The sequence below is a fragment of the Canis lupus genome, chromosome 29 (assembly GCF_011100685.1).
Source record: "Canis lupus familiaris isolate Mischka breed German Shepherd chromosome 29, alternate assembly UU_Cfam_GSD_1.0, whole genome shotgun sequence".
Classification (NCBI taxonomy): Eukaryota; Metazoa; Chordata; class Mammalia; order Carnivora; family Canidae; genus Canis; species Canis lupus.
The window spans coordinates 9,872,454-9,895,887 of record NC_049250.1 but is presented as its reverse complement, the minus strand read 5'-3'; the positions used below and the strand labels follow the sequence as shown (position 1 = coordinate 9,895,887).

Genomic DNA, 23,434 nt, shown 5'->3' with positions numbered 1-23,434 from the left:
GAGATACCAGCTTAGGTACTTTTCTGTGTCTGCCTTCCATGCGTTGATGAATCTTAAGGAAGAAAACATTTCACAGCCTATTTTTTGACCTTATGTTGTTTTAACTGGCATATGTGCAAAGGGTTGTAGCCATCTTACTCTGGATCGTAGGGGACACCATTATTAATTCTGGCCTGCACCTGTGCTCTCATTATCTCTGAAGTATCATTCTGCATCATGGCCTTATGCTAGAAAGTCCATATTTTGAAAGGAAGAGGTATTTTTTCAGTCAGAAGTGTGGTTTCCATTATAAAAATAATCTATTTTAGGGATCCCTGGGTGGCACAGCGGTTTGGCGCCTGCCTTTGGCCCAGGGCGTGATCCTGGAGACCTGGGATCGAATCCCACACGTCGGCCTCCCGGTGCATGGAGCCTGCTTCTCCCTCTGCCTGTGTCTCTGCCTCTCTCTCTGTCTGTGTGTGACTATCATTAAAAATAATAATAATAATAATCCATTTTAGTATATTTATTTATTAGAACTTATTAGAAGAGGCCTCATGTCAGGTAAACTCAGAATCAGCTTAACATCCTGGGGTGACTAGTCAGCAGTTAGTTACTCTTTCTTTCTAGAATTATTTTGAGCTTCCTGGATTAAGTATACAACCAAAAATACTCAACTTTTGTGGGTTTTGATTTCCTTAAGTGGTCACACTGTTTCAGAAATATGTTAGGGTCCTTTAGGCTTTAGAGAGTTTTGCTTCCAGATTTTCTTTTGTAGAATAAAAAGAGGTGTATGTGTGTAAATTATAGTTTGTATTCATGCATTTATATATTCAGTAAGTATATTCAAGGCTATGAAGATACAGGGAAGAATAAAATATCCCAAAGCCCCTCTCCCCATGGACTTTACCTTGAGATTAGGGCAACAGACAATAAGCAGACGTCTTCTATAATGAAGGAAATGCATACAGGATGTAAGGGTAGAGAATGATGAGGAGGGCATGTGCTGCTGTAGGCAGAATGGCCGGGGGCACTTCCCCAAGTAGGTATGTGTGAAGGCACACCACTCTGAAGGCCTGAGGGAATTAGCCAGGCTGGATCCTGAGCAGTGGAGGCCCTGAGAGGCAATAGCCTGGCTGGTGGCAGGCCCGGTGAGGGTGAATGTGCCTGAGGGAAGGGACGAAGGGCAGCTGGGAAGGTTGGTTGAAGTAGTATCAGGGTCTGGGTCATGGAGGGTCCTCGGGCCACAGTAGAGAGTCCCAATAAAGCACAAAAGAGAACCCCCACCCCCAGAGAGCTGAAAAGAGGAGGGGTACGATCTGATTTGTATGTATTTGTGAATCTCTTGGAGGCAGATAGAGAATATGCTGTGAGGAGGGGTACGATCTGATTTGTATGTATTTGTGAATCTCTTGGAGGCAGATAGAGAATATGCTGTAGAGGGCATGAGCAGCAGCAAGGAGAGCCTTTAGGGGTACTGAGAACCTAGAGGTTTCAGACCAGGATGGTAGCAATGGGAGGGTGAGAGGTGGTCAGTGTTTGGATATATCCTGAATAAAAACCTGATGGATGTGCTGATGGGCTAGCTGCAGGGTTCAAAGGGAAACAGGAATGACTCCAACAGGGTGAGCAGCAGGGCTTTATTGCTGTAAAGAAGCCTGGGGAAGAGCAGGCTTTGTTTAGAATGTGGCCTCCTGGAGGCTGATGGGCATTTGGGAGCATTGCTCTGGGCTTCAGGGAGGAGGTCAAGGGCAAGAAAGATAAACTGGGTGAAGGCTTGGGGCTGAGTGTACACAGAGAGGTCTGAGGACTCTACTAGGGGGAGGTTGGGAAGAGAGAGGGTCCAAAGGAAGGCAGAAGGAGTAGTGGGTGAGGCAGCAGAGGGCCAGGAGCTGATGGCTGGAAGCCAACTGGAAAGCTGCTTCGTGAAGAACCATCAGCTCTGTCATGTACTCTGAGAAACAGAATGGAGGATGTCCTTAGAATAGACTCTTGGGTTTGGTGACATGGAGGTTCCTCTGAACCTTTTATGACCTTCTCAGGAGGGGATTCCATAACACAGTGCAGCTGAAAACCTGTCCTGAACCCAAGAGAAAGTACAGTCAGCTCTTGCAAAGAGTTTTGCCACACAAAGGAATAGAAATGACAAAAGGAGGATATAAGACCAAGGGAGGGTTTTTATCTATGGTTTGTCTCAAATGGGAGAAAGTGCAGGAAGCATGTTACTGCAGAAGCTTTTGAACAGCCTAGTCAAGTGACTGGCTCTGATGGCCCAGGCAGGTCTTTCATCAAAACAGGAGGGAAAGCAGGGCGAAGGCTTCTTGCTCCATGTTGACGGCTCTAGGGGGCACAGGGGGCAGTGGCGTTGCTTGTTGGACATGGTTACTAATACATAGTGTCAGCAGGTGGCCATGAAGCACCATGTGCCCAGATCACCTCGAGAAGAGGAATTTCTTTATATAAAAAAATGTAGGGGCACCTGGGTAGCTCAATGGTTGAGCATCTGCCCCGTGATCCTGGGGTCGGGGGATTGAATCCCGCATTGTGATTCCTGTTGGGAGCCTGCTTCTTCCTCTGCCTATATCTCTGCCTCTCTTTGTGTGTCTCTCATGAATAAATAAATAAAATCTTTTTTAAAAAGTATTTCATACGACAGTTTGTTTTACCCATTTCTTACAAAATTTGCACTTAAATTAGCTAGCTTCCTTCACTGGTGTACTTGGTTACCTGGTACAAGTACTGGCATTCATAAAACATCCTAAGTATTTTATTTACCCAGTAATGGTTGCTACCTTGTTGCCTTGATGAATCTCTCTCTCTTTTTTTAAGATTTTATTTATTTATTCATGAGAGACACACAGAGAGAAAGGCAGAGACACAGGTAGAGGGAGAAGCAGGTTGCATGCAGGGACCCCGACATGGGACTCAGTCCCAGGTCCCCAGGATCAGGCCCCAGGCCGAAGGCAGGCGCTAAACCACTGAGCCACTGGGCTGCCCCTTGATGAATCTCTTTTTAATGCAGTGTTTGTTATTCTAACATTGGAACTTTAAAGTCATACTAATATTAATGCAAGTGCTTTTGGAAATAGAGATTATGTAACAGTGATCTAAATTTGATTCATAATATCCTAATTTATAGCAACTCATTACTATGAAAATTTTTATTTTACAAGTATCAATTTGTCTTTCTCAGGTGTATTTCATTAAAGAACACAACATTGTTGCACCATATAAAATAGAAAGGGTAAGTACCACTTTTCATTTATTCCTAGCAATTCATATCGTTTTTTAAGCAATAAGATTCTGTGACTTTATTCATAGCATCTTTAATCAAACATACTAATAATGAGTATAGTATTTTAAAGCTTGTTACCAGCAGTTAGAACAAAATTACCCAAGGGAACCAGACTTTAGTCCAAGACATTTCAATTAACTTTTTGGCCTAAAAACAAATGTGTCTAATGGGGGAAAAACTTAAATTATTAGATGAGAAATTGAAATCAGAATATGTATCATTTGTAAGATTATTTGCTGGATATTACTGAGAATATAGTTTTTAAAATGTTGAGAAATATTTATAGGTTATAAAATACTCTTGAGAGCTCAGTTATAATTTGTAAATTGTCTTAATTGGGAGAAGCTGTGAGTAGGTTTGACTGCCATGTTTGGTTTTCCAGGACCTGTCACATAAGCATAAATGTTACATTTAACCATACTATGCTTTATTGAATTCTTTTGCTTCAGCTTAATATATATCAAAGGGATAACTTTTACCAGAAAAGAGTCTTTATAGGACCTACATCAGGCTATAGGACCTACATCAGTGCCCTATATAGGGACACCTCTGTAAATGAGGAAGAGCCTCACAGGCTGAATCTCTGTCTCTGCAGCTTCTCAGCCAGCACTTAGGGAACATGTGGGTTAGTTACATGCTGTGGCCTTGGGGGTTTATGCACAAGAAACACTTACATGTGCTAGTCAGAAACTGTAAATATGAGATTTAATTACTCCCAGGTGGTGCTGTTGGCATTTGGGGAAGGATAGTTCTTAATTTTGTGGGGCCATCCCTTACAGTGCAGCCTGCTCCCAGCCACTAAACACCCCCTCTTCACCATTACCCCTACTGTTGGATAGTATCTCCTACATTGACGGAAGCCTCATGGGGGTGGTGGATTACCCACCCCCCCCAAGTTGAGAACCACCGCCAGGGGGGATTGGGGCTCTCCCTCCTAAGGCCCTCCTCATATCCACTTGAAGTGCCAAGCTCTTCTTGGCTCTTTGAAAATTTCTGTAAAAGGAGATTAGGGAGGTTGTCTGAAGCAAAGAAAAGCTCTTTTGTTCCAGTGGGAATTAGAACACCCAAGGATTTTCAGATTTCAGAAAGAGGGCGATGGTGACACCGATGGTGACCATGAGAGATGGCAGACTAGGAAGCCCTTGCTCCTCTCATGAAGACACTGATTCAATCGACAGTACATGGATGATGCCTTTTGCAACAAACCTGGAAACCAACTGAGAGACCGTGCTCCCCAGGTTAGCATGAACTCAGCCTCATTGAAGCTGATAGGGGCATTTGCAATAGCCTTTCACTGTAGGCCCTCCCACAACACAGTACCACGTCATGGGAGAGAACTCCCAGCTCCCAACTTCTCCCCGGAGGGAAAGACAAGACTGGACCATGTGTCCAGTGTTCTGTTGGGGTGGTTGCCCAAGGGACTGGCTTCTGTCTTGCCTGTCTTGGAGTGGGGACAGGACCTGGCATATGCCCTAGATGCCTGGGGCCACTGAAAATAAGAGCTGGACATCAGGCTGTTGCTCCAGGGGACCCGTGGTCTAGCAGACAGAGGACAGCGCAGGACTCTCCTGGCAGACTCTCCCTCAGGACAAAGAGAAGAGGAGAGCATGTGACACATCCCATTAACCTTCACAATATGTAGTCACCCATCTTCCCAGCACCAAAATATTTGAAGCGTACATTGACAGAATTGGAAGGAGAAATTGACAGCAACCTAATAATAATAGGAGACCTCAATGCCCCAATTTAATTAATGGATAGAACATCCATACAGAAGGTCATTTAGGAAACAGAGGATCTAAACAACACTGTAGACCAGATGGACCTAAGGAACGCATAGAGAACACTCTACCTAACAGCACAGAATCCACACTCTTCTCAAGTGTGCATGGAACATTCTCTAGGACATCAAATGTTAGGTCAAAAAATGAATCAAAACAAATTCAAGAAGATTGAAATCCTACCAAACATCCCTTCTGACCACCATGGAATAAAACTAGAAATACATGGCGGAATGAATATTCACAGCTGTGTGGAAGTCAGACAACGCCCTTAAACAACCAGTGGGTCAAAGAAGAAATAAAAAGGGAAATTAAAGAATATCTTGAAACAAAATCGAAACCAGAACACACCTAAACTGAGAGATGCCACAAATGTACATACTAAGGGGAAGTTTGTAGTGATATGTGCCTACATTAAGGAAAAGAAACTTCTCAGATTTAGAAACCCAACTATACACCTCAAGAAACTAGAGCAAGAACTGCAAACTGAGCCCAAGTTAGCAGAAGGGAAGAAATAATAAATGTAGCAGTAAATCTGACAGTGTCTGCTCACCTGGAGCTCACCTTCCAGGGTGGGGTGCAGGCAGACATGCACGGGTCAACGGGGGGGGGGGGGGGGTGCAGGTGTTCTTAAAGGAATACAGCTTGACATTGACATGCCGCTTCTCTTTGATTTGATTTGTTTCCCTTTTTTGTCAGGGCAAAATGGAGTATGTCTTTGAATTGGACGTTTCAGGGAAAGTGGAAGATGTGGTGGAGACGTTGCTTCAGGTAAGCCAGCACCGTGCTCAGGCATTCATCGGGCAGAAAATTCAAAGCAAACTTCAGCAGAACATTAAAAAAAAAATCATATTTACACATCTCACTGAAACTATAATTTCTTTTATAAATATGAAGCAGTTTACTTGAATATGTTGAATTTGAAAACTGTATATTGGGAAGAAGTCATAGATTTATGAGAAGTGATCTTAACCGTTACCAAGTAACAGAATGATTGCTGTGTTTCATTTCTAGTTCTAAGGAAATACCTATATGTTTTAGAGAAAAAAATAAATTCTTGTATATTTGCAATATTTTAGCTTCACAGAGCATCCTGCCTCGACAAACTAGGAGACCAGACTGCTATGGTAAGAGTTTCTAAAGGTCTGGGTCTTTCTTGTGAATTAAATCGTACTGATGGTTTTCTCATAAATACTTTTACATGGTTCTGTTTTCATAGATAACAGCTATTTTGCAGTCACGTTTGGCTAGGACATCATTTGACAAAAACAGGTAAGTTAATGATTTCATTCCCTGAGTCTTTTTTGTTTTTTCTAAAGATATATTTATGTATTTGAAAGAGAGAGAAAAAGAGTGCATGTGAGTATGGCGGGGCGGGGGTGGAAGTGGGGAGAGAGTCTTAAGCAGACTCACCACTGAGCCCGAGATCATGACCTGAACCCAAATCAAGAGTCAGATGCTTAACCAACTGAGCTCCTGAGGCACCCCTCACTCCCTCACACCCCTAAAAGGAGTGGATGTCTTCCACCTGGAGGCCTCCTCCTGCTTGTCCTGAACCACCCGCATTACCATCTGTGTCACCCTGACCTGCGCGTTGTGGCTTCTCTATCCTGAGTATGGCCAGTGTGCCAGGCCCATTGACCAGTGTTCTCTAGGATCTTTCTAGTCTGTCACCATCCTTTCCCACTGTCGTTGAGGCCACCATCACCTTCACTTGGAACACTGTGACAGCTGTTAGCTTGCCCACCGGACCCCTGTCTTCCCTTCTCCTGTCCTGTTTTCCCTACTGTCCTGAGTGTACTTTGAAAATGCAAGTTTTCTAAAGTACTTGCTTAATTATGTCACTTGTCTGTTTAAAGCTCTTCAAGATCTCCCATTGCCTTCAGGATAGTCTTAACCCTCCATGGCTTAGGTTCCAGCCCTTGTGCACAACCCTGGTCGCTGGTGACGTGACTTAATTCTGTGTGCTTGCTATCCACATTTATGTGGATCCCGCACATGTCCCAGGGTCTCTTCCCTGCGACCTTTGTACGCTTGCCTCTGCTTAGAGTGCTCAGCCTCCTTCCTCTTTTGCACCAGGCTGACTCTTACTTGATTTCAGCTTAGCTGTCAGTTGTTATGGAAAGTCTTTCCTGACCCTTGCTAAGGTACCTTGCTAAGGTGTCCTGCAGGGTCCAGGAGACACATTCCTACTGGTCCAGTGTTTTTTTTTTTCATTGATTTTCTTGGCTTTTCTAAGTATATGATATCTCATGCAAATAATTATGCTTTTATATGAATCCATTCTCTTATTTCTTTCTTGCCTTCTACGAAGTAGATTTGCATCTCATCTGTATCACCACTGTAGCAGTCACATAGCTTTATATGAAGTAGCTTGTGGTATCTGCAAGTTCAGGGCCTCCCATCTTATTTTCCTTTTTAATTTATGTCATCATTGTTCTTGGCCTTATGCCACACTTTGTATAAATTTAGAAACTGCTTGTTGAGTTCCAGAAAAGAAAGCTCCCCGAGATTTTGATTGTGATTGCAATGAATCACCCATTTATGTAGGCCTTCTGTAATGTCTTCCTTAAGGTTTTTTTTCCATAAAGGTCTTTCCTCTCTTGTGTTAGATTTATCCCAAGTACTTCATATTTTTTGATGGTGTTGTAAATGGTGTCCTAAAAAACTCACTTTCTATTTATTATTGATATATAGAACACAGCGGGTTTTTGTGTATTCATTTTGTTGTCAGCAACCCTGCTAAACTTTCTGATCAGTTCCATTGACTTTATTTATAAACTCTGTAACGTGGACAAAATCTTATGGACAAATTATTGCAGGGCCTATTCACTATAAATATATATTTTTTTTAGATTCTTATTTTAGATTTCTGCATTTGTAATCACTACAGCTTAAGGACAACGTAGAAAGTATTGGTTGAGTAGATTCATTTATGGATTATGATGTGCTAGGCTTTTGCTAGAAGATTATGTTTATATATGAGATTAGTTTGTAATATTCTGTTTTATTGTGATCGTTGTGAGATTTGTGACCCTTCACTTCATTTGGAAGTGTTGAAGAACTTGCCAGTAAAGCCATCTGGCCAGTAATGTTTCTGTGTTTATATTTGATTGCTGCTTTTTCTGTTTCACCTACATAGCATTAATTTTCTTTCTATTTTAATACTTGCAGGATATGCTAAGTAAATGGATTGCTGAGGGGAAGAATAGCTTCCAGTTTAGCAAGGAAAAGGAATAAGAATAATTAGTTTCTCTTGACCTACTTAGAATGCATAATTCTTCTGAGTAGTGATTTTTTCAATCCTGGATTTCAGTGTGACATTAATTTAAAAAATGGCTCACTCTGGAAGTCTTAATTTAATCCAGTCTCTAAAATGTTAGGCTGAAGAATCTGGGGAAGAAACTTGCAGTAGAAGATAAGATACTCTGGTGTTGTATACATCCTCTCAAAGAAAAAAAGGAAACTTTTGCCAAAGTGAGCTTTCATCATAGTTCTGAGAAGATACTTTCTTATTGAAGAAATGAGGTGATAACTATATTTATTTTTCCCTACTGTTCATTTAGAAAATTTTCACATCCTCACAAGTTGGAGGAATAACATGAACACAGATACCCGACAAGTCACCAGGTGTTCGTTTGTGAACATTTTGTCAGATTTGCTTTACTTCTCACATGGTCTGTGAGCGCATGTGTGTGCGCATGTATATGTAGTGTGTGTACGTCTGATATATATGTGTTATATGTGTCTATACATATAGGTCATGTGTACGTGTATGTACATTTGCATTGTGTATAAAATACATACTTTTTGCAGAATCACTTGAAATTACATTGCAAGACATCATGACACTTCACCCATAACTACTTCAACATGTGTCTCTTCAAAGGGTATCCTCTGGCACTCATCCATACTATGACAATACCCAAATAACGATAATTCTCTAACGTCATGTAATTTATAGTTTCATATTCAAGTTTCCCCCATTTGTACCCCAAAATATCCCCCTTTACTTGAGGCTAATTTTAGATCTAAAGAAAAGGTGTAAAGATGGTAAAGATAAGGTAAAGATAAGTAAAGGCGTAAAGATACACAGAGGTCTTTTACACCTTACCCTCTTTTCCCCCAGTGTTATATGTTCAGTCTGTCCATGTGGCCATATTTGATCGAATGGATTCCTAGATTGGTGATTTTTAAAAAAATATTTTATCTATTTATTTGAGAGAGAGGGTGAGATAGACTAGAGGGAGAGGGAGAAACAGACTCCCTGCTGATCAGAAAGCCTGGTATGGGGCTCGATCCCAGGACCCTGAGATCAGGACCTGAGCTGTGGCAGATGCCCAACCAACTGAACCACCCAGGTATCCCGATTGGTGACTTTTGATGCTATTCAAGTTTTGTTTTCCAGTTATTTGTTACTGGTATATACATTGTTGTTGTTTAGTTTTGTTTTTATATTCACCTTGTATTCTGTGACATTTCCAGATTTACCCATTAGTCCTGGTGGGTTGTTTATAGATTGCATAGCGTTTTCTGTATACATAATTGTTTAATCTGTGAATAATGACAGTTTCACAGAAATCCTTATGGCTTTTATTTCTATGCCTTGCCTCGTTGTACTGTTTAATAGATGTGGCAGGAGCACATTCTTGCCTTGTTCTTGATCTTACAGGAACAGGGTTTGTTTCACAACTAAAGAATGAGGCTAGCTGTAGGTGTTTCTTGGATGCCCTTTATCAGAATGAAGAAGCTCCATTTTATTCTGGTTTGCTGAGAGTATTTTCTTTTTTTTTTTTTTTTTTTTTTTTTTTTGAGTATTTTCAATAATAGGTTTAGAGTTTTGTTAAATATTTTTTTCTGTACTTACTGAAATGATCATATCTTTTCTACTTTATTCTGTTAATATTGTGAATTACATTGATTGATTTTTGTCAGTCTTAAGCCAGCCTTTTTCATGGGCTAAATCCAACTTGCTCATGATGTATTCTTTTTGTATAATTTGTTATTACTGGATTTGCTTTGCCTGTGTTCTGTAAAGGATTTTTACATCTGTGTTCATGAGGGATATTGCTCTGTAAATCTTTAATGTATTTGTCAGAATTTGCTATCAGAGTTATGTCTGCATCATCAAATCAGTGTAGCAATGTTCCTTTATTCTCTGTTTTCCGAAAGAGTGTGTGCTGGATTGTATTTCTTTTTCTTTTTTTTTTAATTTTTTTTTGGATTGTATTTCTTCCTAAAAATTTTAATCAAATTTATTGGTAAAGTCCTATAGGCCTGAGTGTTCTTATTTATTTTACTTACTATGAGACTGTGTTGGTTTTGTTTCTTGTGCCTGTTTTGGTAAGTTGTGGTTTTCAAAAAAAAGTGTCCACTTCATCCCAGGCTTATTGGTATAAAGCTGTTAAAGTCCTTTTAATGTCAGTAGGATCTATAGTGATGGTCCCTCTTTCATTCCTTATACCACGGCTTTGTATTTTCTCTTTTTTTTTTTTCTTTGTCAGTTTTGCCAGGGATTTGCCAATTTTATTATTTTCAAAGAACCAACTTTTGGCTTTATTGATTTTTCTCTACTTTTCCATTTTATATAAAAATGATTTGCCCTCTTATGATTCCTTCCTTTGGCTTAGTTTGGGTTTAATTGTTCTTTTTCTAACATGTTACAAAGATTAGAACACTAACTTTAGACCTTCTTGTAACATAATTGGTACTTAAATGTAACTTGACCTCTAAGCACTGCTTCAGCTGCATCCCACACATTTTGATATGTCTTCACTGTCATTACTGTAAAAATATTTTGTGATTTCCTGTGTTATTTCTTCTTTGACTCGTGGGTTATTTAGAAGTGTGTTATTTAACTTCTGCATATATGGGGATTTTACTATTACTTTGTCATTATGGATTTTTAATTAAATACCATCTTGGTTCAGAAAATATATTCTATATGATTTCAGTATTTTGCTACTGTTGAGATTGGTTCTGGGCTCAGCATATGGTCTGTCATGGTGAATGCATCCTCTGTCCCTGAAAGGAATGTGTATCTGAAGTTACTGAATATTGTCATTCAGGTCCATCTGGTTGAGGTTGTTCAGATCATCTATACTTTGTTGGGGTTTTTTGTCAATTTGTTCTATCAGTTACTGAGAGAAAGATGTTAAAATTGCCAGTAATGATTGTGAAATTATTCCCATTTTTGTCAAATTTATGCCTTGTGTATTCTGAAGCTGTATTGTTAGGTTCACAAACATTAATATGTGTGATGTCTCCTTGATGGGTTGAACACTTCATCATTATGAAATATCCCTCCTTTTCCATTTGTCTTGAAGTCAGCTTTGTCCTCTTTTAATCTAGTCATACCAGTTTTTCATGTGGTATGATTGCATGGTATATCTTTTTCTATCCCTCTACTTTTAACCTGTGTCCTTATTTCTGAAAAACACACACTTTATATAGTTGAGTCTTGCTTTTTATAGTCTGACAACCTCCCTTTTTAATGAGAATGTTTAATTCATTTTTTTGAATTTACTTTTTAGAGAGAAAGCTCCTTCTCTTCACACATGTTGCTCCTCTTCTGGATCTTTAGCATATCTCTTATCTTGAAGTCTCCCTCCAGTGGGTCCCACCTTGAGTCATCTTCTGTTGAATCTTTTCTCTCTTGAGCATGGGTCATATTTCCTTGTTGCTTTGTAAGGTTCTTGTAATTTTCTGTTGCATGCTGGGTACCATGTGTTCAAAGGAACCTTAGAGACCTAACTGAATGCTGCTTTATGTTACCTCCAGAAGTGGTTGCTTGCGCCCACCCCTCTGTCCCCGATCTTGTCCTGGGGGCTCTGGCAGCACCATCTATGATCTAGTGGGGTCAGGGCTTTGTGGCAGCCATGGTTATGTCCCTGTCTCTGCCACCCACTGTTCTTTGGGGGGAGGGATCAGGACTTTCTTCCAGTGGAGCTTGGGATCTGAGCACTCTAATGACCCTGGAAATAATCTTTGCACCTTCCAGCTGAGCCACTAGCTTTCTGAACCCTGGAAGATTTCCCTCTGCTCTCCACCCAGCTGGCAGCATTTTCGCCCCTCTGCTCTCCAGTCCTGACTCTGCTTTCTGCTTCCGTCTAGACCCCTCTCCATCTTGCAGTCCTCCTTATCTGTGACAGGTGGCTCTTCTTCCTGCACCCAATCGTGGCTCTCTTCATTTAGGTTTCTTTGCATCTTGAGCTTTCTGATGGCTTTTAAAAAGGCTTGTGTAGCTCTTCTAGCTGGTGTGTGTGGTTAGGGTGACAGCTCTAAGGTCCCCTTCACTTCCTAAGGAAGTAGAAGTCTATCCCGTGGGCTTTTGTCCCGTTGTTACTTATAAAAATGGGGAGATTTATTTTTAACCCAGTTATGTAACTAAAGAATTGCCTTCAAATACTGATAACTTGGTTGTTTCCCCTCTATTTTTTTTACTAATTAGTAAGCAAAAATAAAATGGACTTTTTCAACTAGTTAAATAATTTAGGAGGGGGTGGTAGAAAAATCACATTTGACTGGTTATACTGTAGTAAAGCCACAAAAGAACATACCTTGGAACTGACATTCAAGTAATTGTAATTATGGACTCATAGCCTTACAAAGTGCTGTGTGAAATAAATGGCACCTATGACTATAAAAATGGGGCTTAGAGATGCAACAATAGAAAAATATGTTAATATAGGAATAGTTTCGAGACCAGTTTATTCTGGAAGAAGAGTTCAGCTATAAAGGGTTGTTTGGTATTACTTATTTGCCTGTCTTCTCTTCTGTGGCACATAAACCCATCTTTCGTTGTTGTTTGAGTTCTCACTACACCATTTAATTTTTTTTTTTTTATTTATTTACGATAGTCACACACACACAGAGAGAGAGAAGAGGCAGAGACACAGGCAGAGGGAGAAGCAGGCTCCATGGACCGGGAGCCTGACGTGGGACTCAATCCCGGTCTCCAAGATCACGCCCTGAGCCAAAGGCAGGCACCAAACTGCTGCGCCACCCAAGGATCCCTCACTACACCATTTAAAAGAATGTCAGGTTTTTGTCTCTTAAAGAACATCAGTTTTGGGGCAACTGGGTGGCTCAGTCATTGAGCATCTGACTTTGGCTCAGGTTATGATCCTGGGGTCCTGGGATCGAGTCTCACATCAGACTCCCTGCGGGGAGCCTGCTTCTCCCTCTGCCTCTCTCTGTGTGTCTCTCATGAATAAATAAATAAAATCTTTTTTAAGAAATTAAATAAGTGAAGAACATCAGTTTTACTTAAGCAATGGATTTATATTACCATTTTTCTTGTATTAAGTATAGTGTTTAGACAGATGTCATGTGTAGTCACATTATAGCTCCCTTAAAGAAAGCTAAACCTAGAACATACATTGATTTGTGATTTTTCTTATTGTTGCTGAAAACTGTATTGTCAGATTCCAAAGTGTTTCTGAAAAGCTGCACATGGAATGCAAAGCAGAAATGGTGACACCGCTGGTGACGAATCCAGGACATGTGTGCATCACTGACACAAACCTGTATTTTCAGCCTCTCAATGGGTACCCGGTAAGTAGAGACACAGAGTCAGACGAGAGCCACTTTAGCTCTGGGGTCTTCATCTTTCCTGTGGACTTGACTTCACAGTTACAGTGTTCTCCTATTTTGTCAAGGATCGAAAATCGCCCTCTTCCCCTCCAGCAGCTCTGTGTTTAACAGGCCTCCCTGGGTCATCCTGATGCCTGCTGATCGGATTCCAGCTCTTCTGAACTCTTTTCAGTAATTCCTGGGTCACTTGCTCCTGCTGTGAAAAGTAACCCTGCCCTGCTCCCCCCCCAATTTTAGTAAAGGGTTGTTAGAGGTTTCTACCATTCTACTTGGAAGCACTTCTGGAAGAGACCAATGAAATATACTAAAATTAAAGAGAAATGGGTATTTTCTGTATATCTGCTTATGTGTACAAATAAGTGGGTATTTCCTGTTTTTCTTTAGGAGCAAAATCAGTAGATGTGAAGCTGTCACAAGCAATATCTTCTGCCAGGTGGTACACAGGCACATGTGGAGATGCTCTAACTGAGCAGCTGTAGCGTTTCTACCGTGATGGTGGAAACAGTGTCCTCTTTCACAATGACTTTAGATTTGCTGGGCCAGATTGTAAAAGTAAACTCGGATTTCCACAGTAAAATTTGTAGAGATCTGTCACTTTATTTAGATGTGAATACTTTTTGGACTGGTTCATCAGAAGAATAGAAACGCTAATACACTCTGATAGTGCGTTGGACCATTTGGCAGGGCAGCTTAAAGAACGTGTTTTCTGTCATAGGAAGCTCCGTCCTAGAAGTTCTCCAGGCTGGCCAGTCATTAGGTCCCTGAAACATCTAATACTTTTCTACGTGAACAATGGTGCTGTGACAGTCCTGTCCAGAAGGTGGCGCGGCACCCTCACCCAGCCCTCCCATAGATGCTCACAGTGCTGAAGGGCATTGTCCGCTGGTGTGATAGTGCCTTGGCCACTGCTGTAACTGTGGCTTGTGGGATACTATCTGAGTATGTGCTGTAGCTCCACGATCGATGGGGGAGCATGTATCCCCTCCCACTTCTCTGGGCTAGGATCCTTGACCAGTCTTCAGGCAGTTTCCACATGTGGGCTCTTCCTCCCTCTCACTTAGGAGAAAGGTGGATATGTCACCGTTTAGCCAATCTCAGTGGCTTTTCATTCTCCTATAACTAGTGTTTTAAGCCTCTAAAGAAGCAAGAAAAATTTCCTCCTCATAACAAAAGAAAAATTTAGTGGCCCTGCTTGCTACTATTGTTATGAGCCTTAATACAATATAGTTTTTACGGAGATAAAGAACGAGATTCTAAAAAAAGATGTACTGTGTCAGTTCTAAAAAAAACCATTGATCTATAAAAAGATAGCAGAATTCCTGAGAGGTTATCTGTAGCAGCACTTGAATATCCCTTATCACTCAGCAGCCTTGCAGAACCCTGAATGATACATCAGTGCATTATCATTTGGCAGGTCCTGAGTGGGGGTAGGGAAACTTGTCCATGGTCAGGAAGTAAGTGAGAGAGGACAGACCAGGACATAAAACCAGAAATGCCTGTTCTAAAAGCTCCCTTTCCAACTGTTCACATGTAACACATTGGGAAGGCAAGATTTGGCCACTTTTTCACATTTCTGGTACCAAAGGACAGCTTCTAACTGTGTCTGAATGTTGATTTTTGAGATTGTCTTTCTACTTTTAAAGAAACCTGTGGTCCAGATAACACTCCAAGATGTCCGCCGCATTTACAAAAGGAGGCACGGCCTCATGCCTTTGGTGAGTTCATGTGGAATGTCACTTCTGGGTGGATGATTATCATAGCTTCAGTTCGGCCAATGGTGTATTGACTTTGACTTGTAAGCACTCATGGCATGTTTGAAAAGTGCAAGTATGTTGTATTAAGCACGTTGACTCCAAGTCTTTCTTTTGTACTTCCATAGCTTGTTTTGAGATTGCAAGGTAAATCCAGTGGTATTTATTTTACTGTTTTCTTTCTGAATTTATAGGGCTTGGAAGTCTTTTGCACAGAAGATGATCTCTGTTCTGACATCTACTTAAAGTTCTATGAACCTCAAGATAGAGATGACCTCTATTTTTATATTGCCACATATCTCGGTATGGTGCTCAGCCTTCATTGTATCTGTTCATATGAAGGTAGTTCAACTTTTAAGTACTGAGTTAGGAAATAAGAGAAGTGCTATCTAGAATCACCTCTCTGGGTCGTCCTCTCAGGGACAAGGTTGGCAAAATGGAATTCTAAAAGCTAAGGGAAATATAAATGATATTTGGTAATAGTTCATTCCAATTGTGCGTTTGAAAAACTCTTGATATTTTTAAATGTTTTTTGTATTTTAACAACCCCCAGGTTGAATGGAGTATAAAGAATCGACCTCATTATTTTTCTGTTCAGTTATGTCTATGTTCGTTTATGGAAACCGAGACTTGGTTTCTTAATGTGAAGCAGTGAGTTATCTGGTCATGTGCTTGTGATCGTTAGCTGTGGTCTTAATCACAAAGCTGGAAAACACATAAAAGGAGCACATGAGCCTTCTGTACTCAGTATAGTACCATGAGACTTGATTTGCTTTTCATAGTTTCTAAGTCTCCTGGAAAAATGTGAATTTTCCCACCTTTATTGGAAAGAGCACCTCATTTTTCTTTTTAGGCATAAACATATGAAATTGTATGGTTGAAGTAAATCATTTTTGTTTACAAGTTGTTAGAAAACTAAAATAGGTTGATTTTCAAAAATAGATGTTGGGATTTTATTAATGCCATCTTATCTTCTTCGCTGTTCTTACTCCCTTAGAAATAGAATTTTCCCTCAGAAGAATAGTTTATTTTCAATAAGGAATATATTTTATTTTATAGTTGATTTAGAGTTTATATCTTTTTCTTCTCACATTAAGCTATTATGTTTATTTTAATGCCTGAGTATAGCTCTGGTACAAGTTCCTGCCTCCTGATTAAATTTTTTTTTTCATTTTATTCCTCTAATTGTATAACAAGATTACAACAAAAAACTCAGCTTTCATGGTGAGTCCTAAAATCTCAAGTCAAAACACTTGCCATGACCTAAAAACCTGTCTTCTATAAAGCTTCCTTACTCTCTCTGATCTGATTCCTCGGGTTGGCCAGACTTTTTCTGAGGTGTTGTGAGTGTGGGAAATGAGAATAAGCATTTTGATTTTTTAGGCCCTTTCCTCATAGCTGGTTAGAGAAGAAACTTGGTAAAAATCAGAGGAATAAATATTGAATCAACAGATGAGTTAGATAATTTGCTTGGTCCAGCCAACAAAACACTTAAGGCAGAATCTTCTGAACAAAATAAAACAGTAGAGTCACTTCGCTCCCTGAGAGGAAAGCTGTCCTTACCCACCCCCTACGGCTGCTGACTAACCCTATGTTTCCTGAGGTAGTCTCAGGGCGGGAGGGGGAGCTGTCGGGCTCTGGTCTTTGAGAAGTGCTTTCCTGCCAGAGACCTTTTCTCCTTCACTGGGTTCCTTTCTCACTCCTCACACGCATACATAATACACAGGCATTGGCAAACCTGTGGCTGTACACCTCCTCCTGATCTAAAAGAAAACTTAAAAGACTGTTTTTTGTTTTAATTTCATAAATATTGGGGGCAATAAACTTTTACGAATGGTCACAGCTTCTTAAAGGCATTGAAACTCAAACATTTTGTATATATGGTGGCCTGTATATAATATAGTGAACGTCATCCGTCACCACGTAATACATACATATTTGCTCCATACCTTCATATTTGTTTTACAACAAATATTTAATATATATGATGTATTTTATATCATATGTAATAATATTCCCTCCTGGCGAATATCTTTGGGAGATACGCCAGCTCAGTGCAACAGGTGTTTGGTGAAAACCAACCACGGCCTACCTCGCTTTCTTAAAATGCATTTTTCAAAAAATGCATCGAAGAATCTATATGTAAAGCCTCTAGTTTCTTACGCTCAGTATAATGTAGCCAGGGTTGGACAAGTTCAGCGGTGACCCTGCGGGCCCTGTTCCCCTCAGAGCACCACGTGGCCGAGCGCACGGCCGAGAGCTACACGCTGCAGTGGCAGCGCGGCCACCTCTCCAACTACCAGTACCTGCTCCACCTCAACAACCTGGCGGACCGCAGCTGCAACGACCTGTCGCAGTACCCCGTGTTCCCCTGGATCATCAGCGACTACTGCAGTGCCGAGCTTGGTAAATGCCACAGGGTGGGGTTTCTGGAGGAAAGGGGGTGTTCCGATTGCCAGCCGTGTTGTATGTGTAGACAGATTAGAACCCATCTGGATTCTTGTACCAAAGGTTGCTAGCTTCCATTCTGATGTACTGGATCAGCGTTATCTAAATTCTGGGGGTTCTTTATGTGTTTTCTCCACTCTCCCTTAAAGTCTTATAATCCTGAAAAGAGGACTCGCAGACTTCTGGAAAGACCCACCCAGAAAGTATGCCTATGATTTTTAAGCCGATGTTGGCGTTATTACCTGTAACGACCACACTTGAGATACTTTTAAGTTTTTCACTTTGAAAATTTGTCTCAGATTGTCCTGTTGTTTTAAAATTCACACTCAAGGGGCGCCTGGGTGGCTAAGTGGTTGAGCCTCTGCCTTTGGCTTAGGTCATGATCCCAGATCCTGCGGTCGAGTCCCACATCAGGCTCTCTAGCCTGCTTCTCCCTCTGCCTATGTCTCTGCCTCTCTCTGTGTGTGTCTCATGAGTAAATAACATCTTTAAAAAGTAAAATAAGATAAAATTCACACTCAAGCATGTGGTTGCCAAAAGTAGTAATCATGCATTACAGAACATTTAGGAAGTACTGGAATATTTAAAGGAGGAAACAAAAATCAATAATTACATAAATGAGAGAGAACCATGTTAACCCTGGGGTATATGTATTTCTCTCAAATTATTGTAACAAAAATGTGACTGTATTATAATTTGATTTTGTAATAGTCTAAATTATATATTGTGAGCAGTGAATTCCTTCTGATAGTTCACTAATCAAACCCTTTCACTTGAAAGAAATAAGAGACTTTCTGGGAATATGATAATTTATTCCTCTGATAAATATTCCGTCCCCAATTCTCGTATTATGTTATTATCAGAGAATAATAATATTCACTCTAATCGACCTTAAATCTTGGTAGAAGGAATACTGACTTTTAAAATGTGATTATTTTTTGTTGTTTTCCTTGGAACATAGTTAAAACACAGTTAAAAAAAAATCAGTAATCAGGGCGTTTTCAATTAAGAGCTGCTACTCTTGAGTGACTTGCTAACTCGGAACTCAAGCGCTAACCTTTACAGCTATGTAAGTGACTATCAGAAATACTATAATTCTGGGGTCTGTCTCAATCTTTAAGGGCAGCCCAGGTGGCTCAGCGGTTTGGCACTGCCTTCAGCCCAGGGTGTGATCCTGGAGACCCGGGATTCGAGTCCCACGTCGGGCTCCCTGCATGGAGCTTGCTTCTCCCTCTGCCTGTGTCTCTGCCTCTCTCTCTCTCTCTCTCGAATAAATCTTAAAAAAAAAAAAAAAAAAGAATTATTTGTGGAAAGAAATGTGTGTGCCTATGTATCCATTATGGGGAGGAGATAATGTTATTAAGGATAAGCTTGCCTGCTTTATTTTAATTCATTTTTTAAAATGTATTTATTTCTATAGATTTGTCAAATCCAGGAACCTTCCGGGATCTTAGCAGGCCAGTAGGGGCCCTAAACAAGGAAAGGCTGGAGAGACTCCTGGTACGTGGTTTTGGGGATGCCTGGCTTCTAAGCACCTCCATGAGCCATGGCCTCTGTTTTTGTAGTAAGGGAAACTCCTTTCTCCAAGACTTAGGGGAGGTCTATGATGAGTGACTAGAGGATCTACATCCTATTTTTTCTTACTTTCCTCTCTGCCCTCTGCCTTCCCCTGTAAGTTTATTAGCTGCTCACCCACCCACCGTTTGCTTCTTCTGCCTTCAATTCAGGACATAGGAGACTGTGGCTTGATCACAAATCAGTTTACGGATTTATTTGCACGAAGGTGCTCTCTGGTAAATCACATAAGAGACACATAAAATCCATTCTGTTCAATCCAGCCCAGTGTTGTTCCCACAGAGCCAAGAAAAGCAAAATACTTGTCACAGGAATACTGTGTGTGTTCACAGTTTTCCCCCCCTTTTCTTTTCTCCTTTTCCCCTTTAAGAGAGAAACTAAGGGATATGTATCCATGCCCCAATTTTAGGCTTTGACCAGTTGAGTCAGTCACTATCTTCATGGCCAACATCTAAGCAGGATCTCTCTCCATCTGTTGTAGGCCCGCTACCAGGAAATGCCAGAGCCAAAGTTCATGTACGGCAGTCACTACTCATCCCCGGGTTATGTGCTATTTTATCTTGTTAGGATCGGTAAGATTCTTTATCAACCCTCCCAATTCATGTGGATTCTTCAGAGATTCTGTTCTCTCACTTAACTCTGATTTCCCCTCTAGCGCCCGAGTACATGCTGTGCCTGCAGAATGGAAGATTTGATAATGCAGACCGAATGTTCAACAGGTTTGACCCAATGTTTCACCTACCAGTTTTTAAACTTTCTAATTATAAACATACAATATGTTTGCTCAAAAAACCTGGATACAAAAATGTCAAGAAATGTAAAGAATCACTAATGGGTACATCTATTCCTTTCAGGCTTTTTCTAGTCGTGTGTGTGTGTGTGTGTGTGTGTGTAAGAACTTCTTTTATTTTTATTTTATTTTTTTTAATAATTTTTTTTATTTTTATTTATTTATGATAGAGAGAGAGAGAGAGAGGCAGAGACACAGGCAGAGGGAGAAGCAGGCTCCATGCACTGGGAGCCCGACGTGGGATTCGATCCCGGGTCTCCAGGATCGTGCCCTGGGCCAAAGGCAGGCGCCAAACCGCTGCGCCACCCAGGGATCCCAGAACTTCTTTTAAATACAGCTTTTGTCCTGCCTGTCCTAGCCTTGTATTAGATATTGAAGTTTTCCCCATGTTATCAAATGTTCTTCAGTGACTTTTAAATTATTGTATCACATCCTAATATATGCCATAATTTAAGTATTTTCACTGTCTCTGCATTGTTGGACATTTAGACTGTTTCCAGTATCTCATTATTCTAAATAATTCTGCTGTGAATTGAATATAATTTCCTATAAGTATTTAAATGACTTTTTTTAATTATAAAAGGAATATTTCCTTGCCAAAAAGTTAGAAAATACAAAGAAGAAAATTAAGTTCACTTGACCTCCCAACCACACTTAGATAATATTCATTGTTAATCCTTTGGTCTATGTCTCTCCAGTCTTTTTCTAAACTGTATGCATGTTTCTTTTGAATTCTTTTTGAAATGAGCTATTGAAACAGCCGTGCTAGATTATCCGTGTTTATGTACCACCCTGTGTTGGCCTGTCAATGAGGCAGTGTGCATGCACGGAGGCTCATGGTGTAGGCTTGGAGATGCCCTGTCTGCATCTGTGTCCTCACCCGGTGTCACTCCCCACATGAGCTCTGAGGAGCCGTCTCATCTCTTCTGTCAAAGGGGGATCCTGACACAGTTGTTGAGAGTAATGAGTTAGAGAAACAGGTTAATACAGGTGAAGTGTAGGACAACACTTAGGTGTATAGACAGTGCTGTGGTTGCTATTTCCAGACCCAAGACTTCAGATCAGTTAATTTTTTTTTTATCTAGTATTGGAGAAACTTGGAAAAACTGTTTGGATGGTGCAACAGATTTTAAAGAGGTAAGCAGTTAATAAAGGTAATAATTCACTGGACTTGTGGTTTCTAACTGCTTTAAAAAAATGTTCATTGCTGTTCTCTCCCCCACCCCCGCGAAACTTTCAGTTGATTCCAGAATTCTATGGTGATGATGTCAGCTTTTTAGTCAATAATCTGAAGTTGGATCTGGGAAAGAGACAAGGAGGACAGATGGTTGATGATGTGGAACTTCCCCCCTGGGCACGGAGTGAGTACCACCTTGGAAGTACTGACTTAGAGCAATGTTTCACCTGGGGGGACCGTTTCAGTATTATGATTTAGTTGCCTGGATTTTTAAAAACTAATAGTATAATTCTCTATGTAAATGAGGCGCTGTCAGTCCTGTTCCAAATCAGAAATAGTCTGTGAGTCTACAATGTAAAAACGTGGAAGACCTAAATGTTGTAAAGATGATTTTCACCACTCCCCTCTCCCTGCCAAAATTTATATTTTGTATGATGGAGACAGAGAAAAACCTCATTAAGAAATATGTACCTCTACCCTCTCCTAGAAGCTTTAGCTACATATGGATAGACAAAAGAAATGGGAGACAGTAAACCAAGACACTGATGTTTTGATCGAGTCTAATCTAATAGGTCCCGAGGATTTTCTCCAGAAGAGCAAAGACGCGCTGGAAAGCAATTATGTGTCCGAGCACCTCCACGAGTGGATCGATCTGATATTTGGCTACAAGCAAAAAGGGAGCGATGCCGTTGGGGCCCATAATGGTGTGTGAGAGTCTCGGAAATTTCATAGCACATTAGACAAAAACAAAAGCAAAAAAGTAAGAATCAAGACCAGACCAGTCAGGCTCATGTGTTGAGCAGAAGCATCTTCCATCGGCAAACAGAGGCTCCCAGCTCAGTGGCCCTGGATCAGATACTGAGTAACAGAGGAGGAAGCACTTTTGCCTAAAGAACCCCAACCCCACCATGATTCTGAGAGGTGTTTTTCCAGTCTTCCAATTTTAGCATGTACTCTCCATCCCACTCACTAATTCCAATTAAAACTCAATCTTGGCACGCCTGGGTGGCTCAGCTGGTGGATTTTAAGCGTCTGTCGGCCTTCAGCTCAGGTCATTAAGTCCTGGATGGAGCCCCACATCGGGCTCCCTGCTCAGTGGGGAATCCGCTTATCCTTCTCCCTCTGCTCCCCCCACCCCTGCCCCCCGTCCTCCTTCCCTCCCTCCCTCCCTCTCTCTCTCTCTCTCTTTCTCTCAAATAAATAAAATCTTAAACTAAATCAGAATATGATAGAAGGGCACCCCCAGTTCCTCTGAAGGGACCCAGGGCTTTTTATTAATTGATCAGAAAGAAGCCAGCATGATACACGTCCTGCTCAGGTTCCTTCTTACCTGCCGCCAGGTTGCTGGGTGGTGCTAGCAGGTCAGAGGAGCTGGAGAAGTTCCGGCCTGACCTCGCTCGCTGGGCAGTGCAGGGTGATCTGTGCTTCCCCTGGGGGCAGAAGTGCTAATTGGCAAATACCTGGAGATAACAGACTGTCTCACCTGCCCGATGACTTTCTGCTCAGCAAAAGATAATAACTCAAGTTGATATTTGTTGCTGTTGGATGTTACCAGTCTGTTTGTGCAAAGTGACCATCAGTTTCTTTGAATAGAAGTTTCAAGTTGTTGAGTTTTTAAGATTCTGTACAAGAGCGCGCCTATTATAAACCAAACAGCACCTCTTTCAAGAGTGTTTTTCATCTCTCTTTTTTTTTTTCTCCAGTATTTCATCCCCTGACCTATGAAGGAGGCGTAGACCTTAACAGGTACCTGTATGTCTAGGAGTTTCTACTTGAGTCACGAAATATCTTTTTGTCTAAACGATTAATGCAGCTCTTTGATCATATTAAGGTGTGGAAATTTTACAGTGAATCATATTTTGCTTCCCCCGTAAAGGAAGGAAGATATCCTTCCCCCCCTCGGTAAGGTACTGAGCCTCTGAAAATTCTCTAAAGATGTGTGATGAGGCTTAGACAGTCCTGGCATGTAGTCTCTATTACTCTTTGAGGGTTAAATCTGTCTGCTGTTAATTTGCGTTATTTGACATTTATGCTTTCAAAGAA

The 23,434-nt window shown here is 40.9% G+C and overlaps 1 protein-coding gene across 3 annotated transcripts in view; it reads left to right on the top strand.

The window, feature by feature from the left end:
* The window catches only part of NSMAF (neutral sphingomyelinase activation associated factor), a 57,391-nt gene that overhangs the window by 21,367 nt on the left and 12,590 nt on the right, over nucleotides 1-23,434 (top strand). For 2 of the 3 annotated variants that reach the window (XM_038579367.1, XM_038579366.1), the window contains exons 6-20: nucleotides 3,173-3,223; nucleotides 5,755-5,826; nucleotides 6,135-6,182; nucleotides 6,275-6,327; nucleotides 13,482-13,611; nucleotides 15,294-15,365; nucleotides 15,596-15,704; nucleotides 17,631-17,807; nucleotides 19,270-19,349; nucleotides 19,906-19,996; nucleotides 20,080-20,143; nucleotides 21,300-21,351; nucleotides 21,455-21,575; nucleotides 21,964-22,095; nucleotides 23,095-23,137. In XM_038579367.1, the coding sequence (XP_038435295.1) occupies nucleotides 3,173-3,223; nucleotides 5,755-5,826; nucleotides 6,135-6,182; nucleotides 6,275-6,327; nucleotides 13,482-13,611; nucleotides 15,294-15,365; nucleotides 15,596-15,704; nucleotides 17,631-17,807; nucleotides 19,270-19,349; nucleotides 19,906-19,996; nucleotides 20,080-20,143; nucleotides 21,300-21,351; nucleotides 21,455-21,575; nucleotides 21,964-22,095; nucleotides 23,095-23,137 (1,295 nt within the window). Of the gene's footprint in view, nucleotides 1-3,172; nucleotides 3,224-4,370; nucleotides 4,513-5,754; nucleotides 5,827-6,134; nucleotides 6,183-6,274; nucleotides 6,328-13,481; nucleotides 13,612-15,293; nucleotides 15,366-15,595; nucleotides 15,705-17,630; nucleotides 17,808-19,269; nucleotides 19,350-19,905; nucleotides 19,997-20,079; nucleotides 20,144-21,299; nucleotides 21,352-21,454; nucleotides 21,576-21,963; nucleotides 22,096-23,094; nucleotides 23,138-23,434 lie in introns of those variants that run through there. The other variant, XM_038579368.1, reaches the window with a different exon arrangement.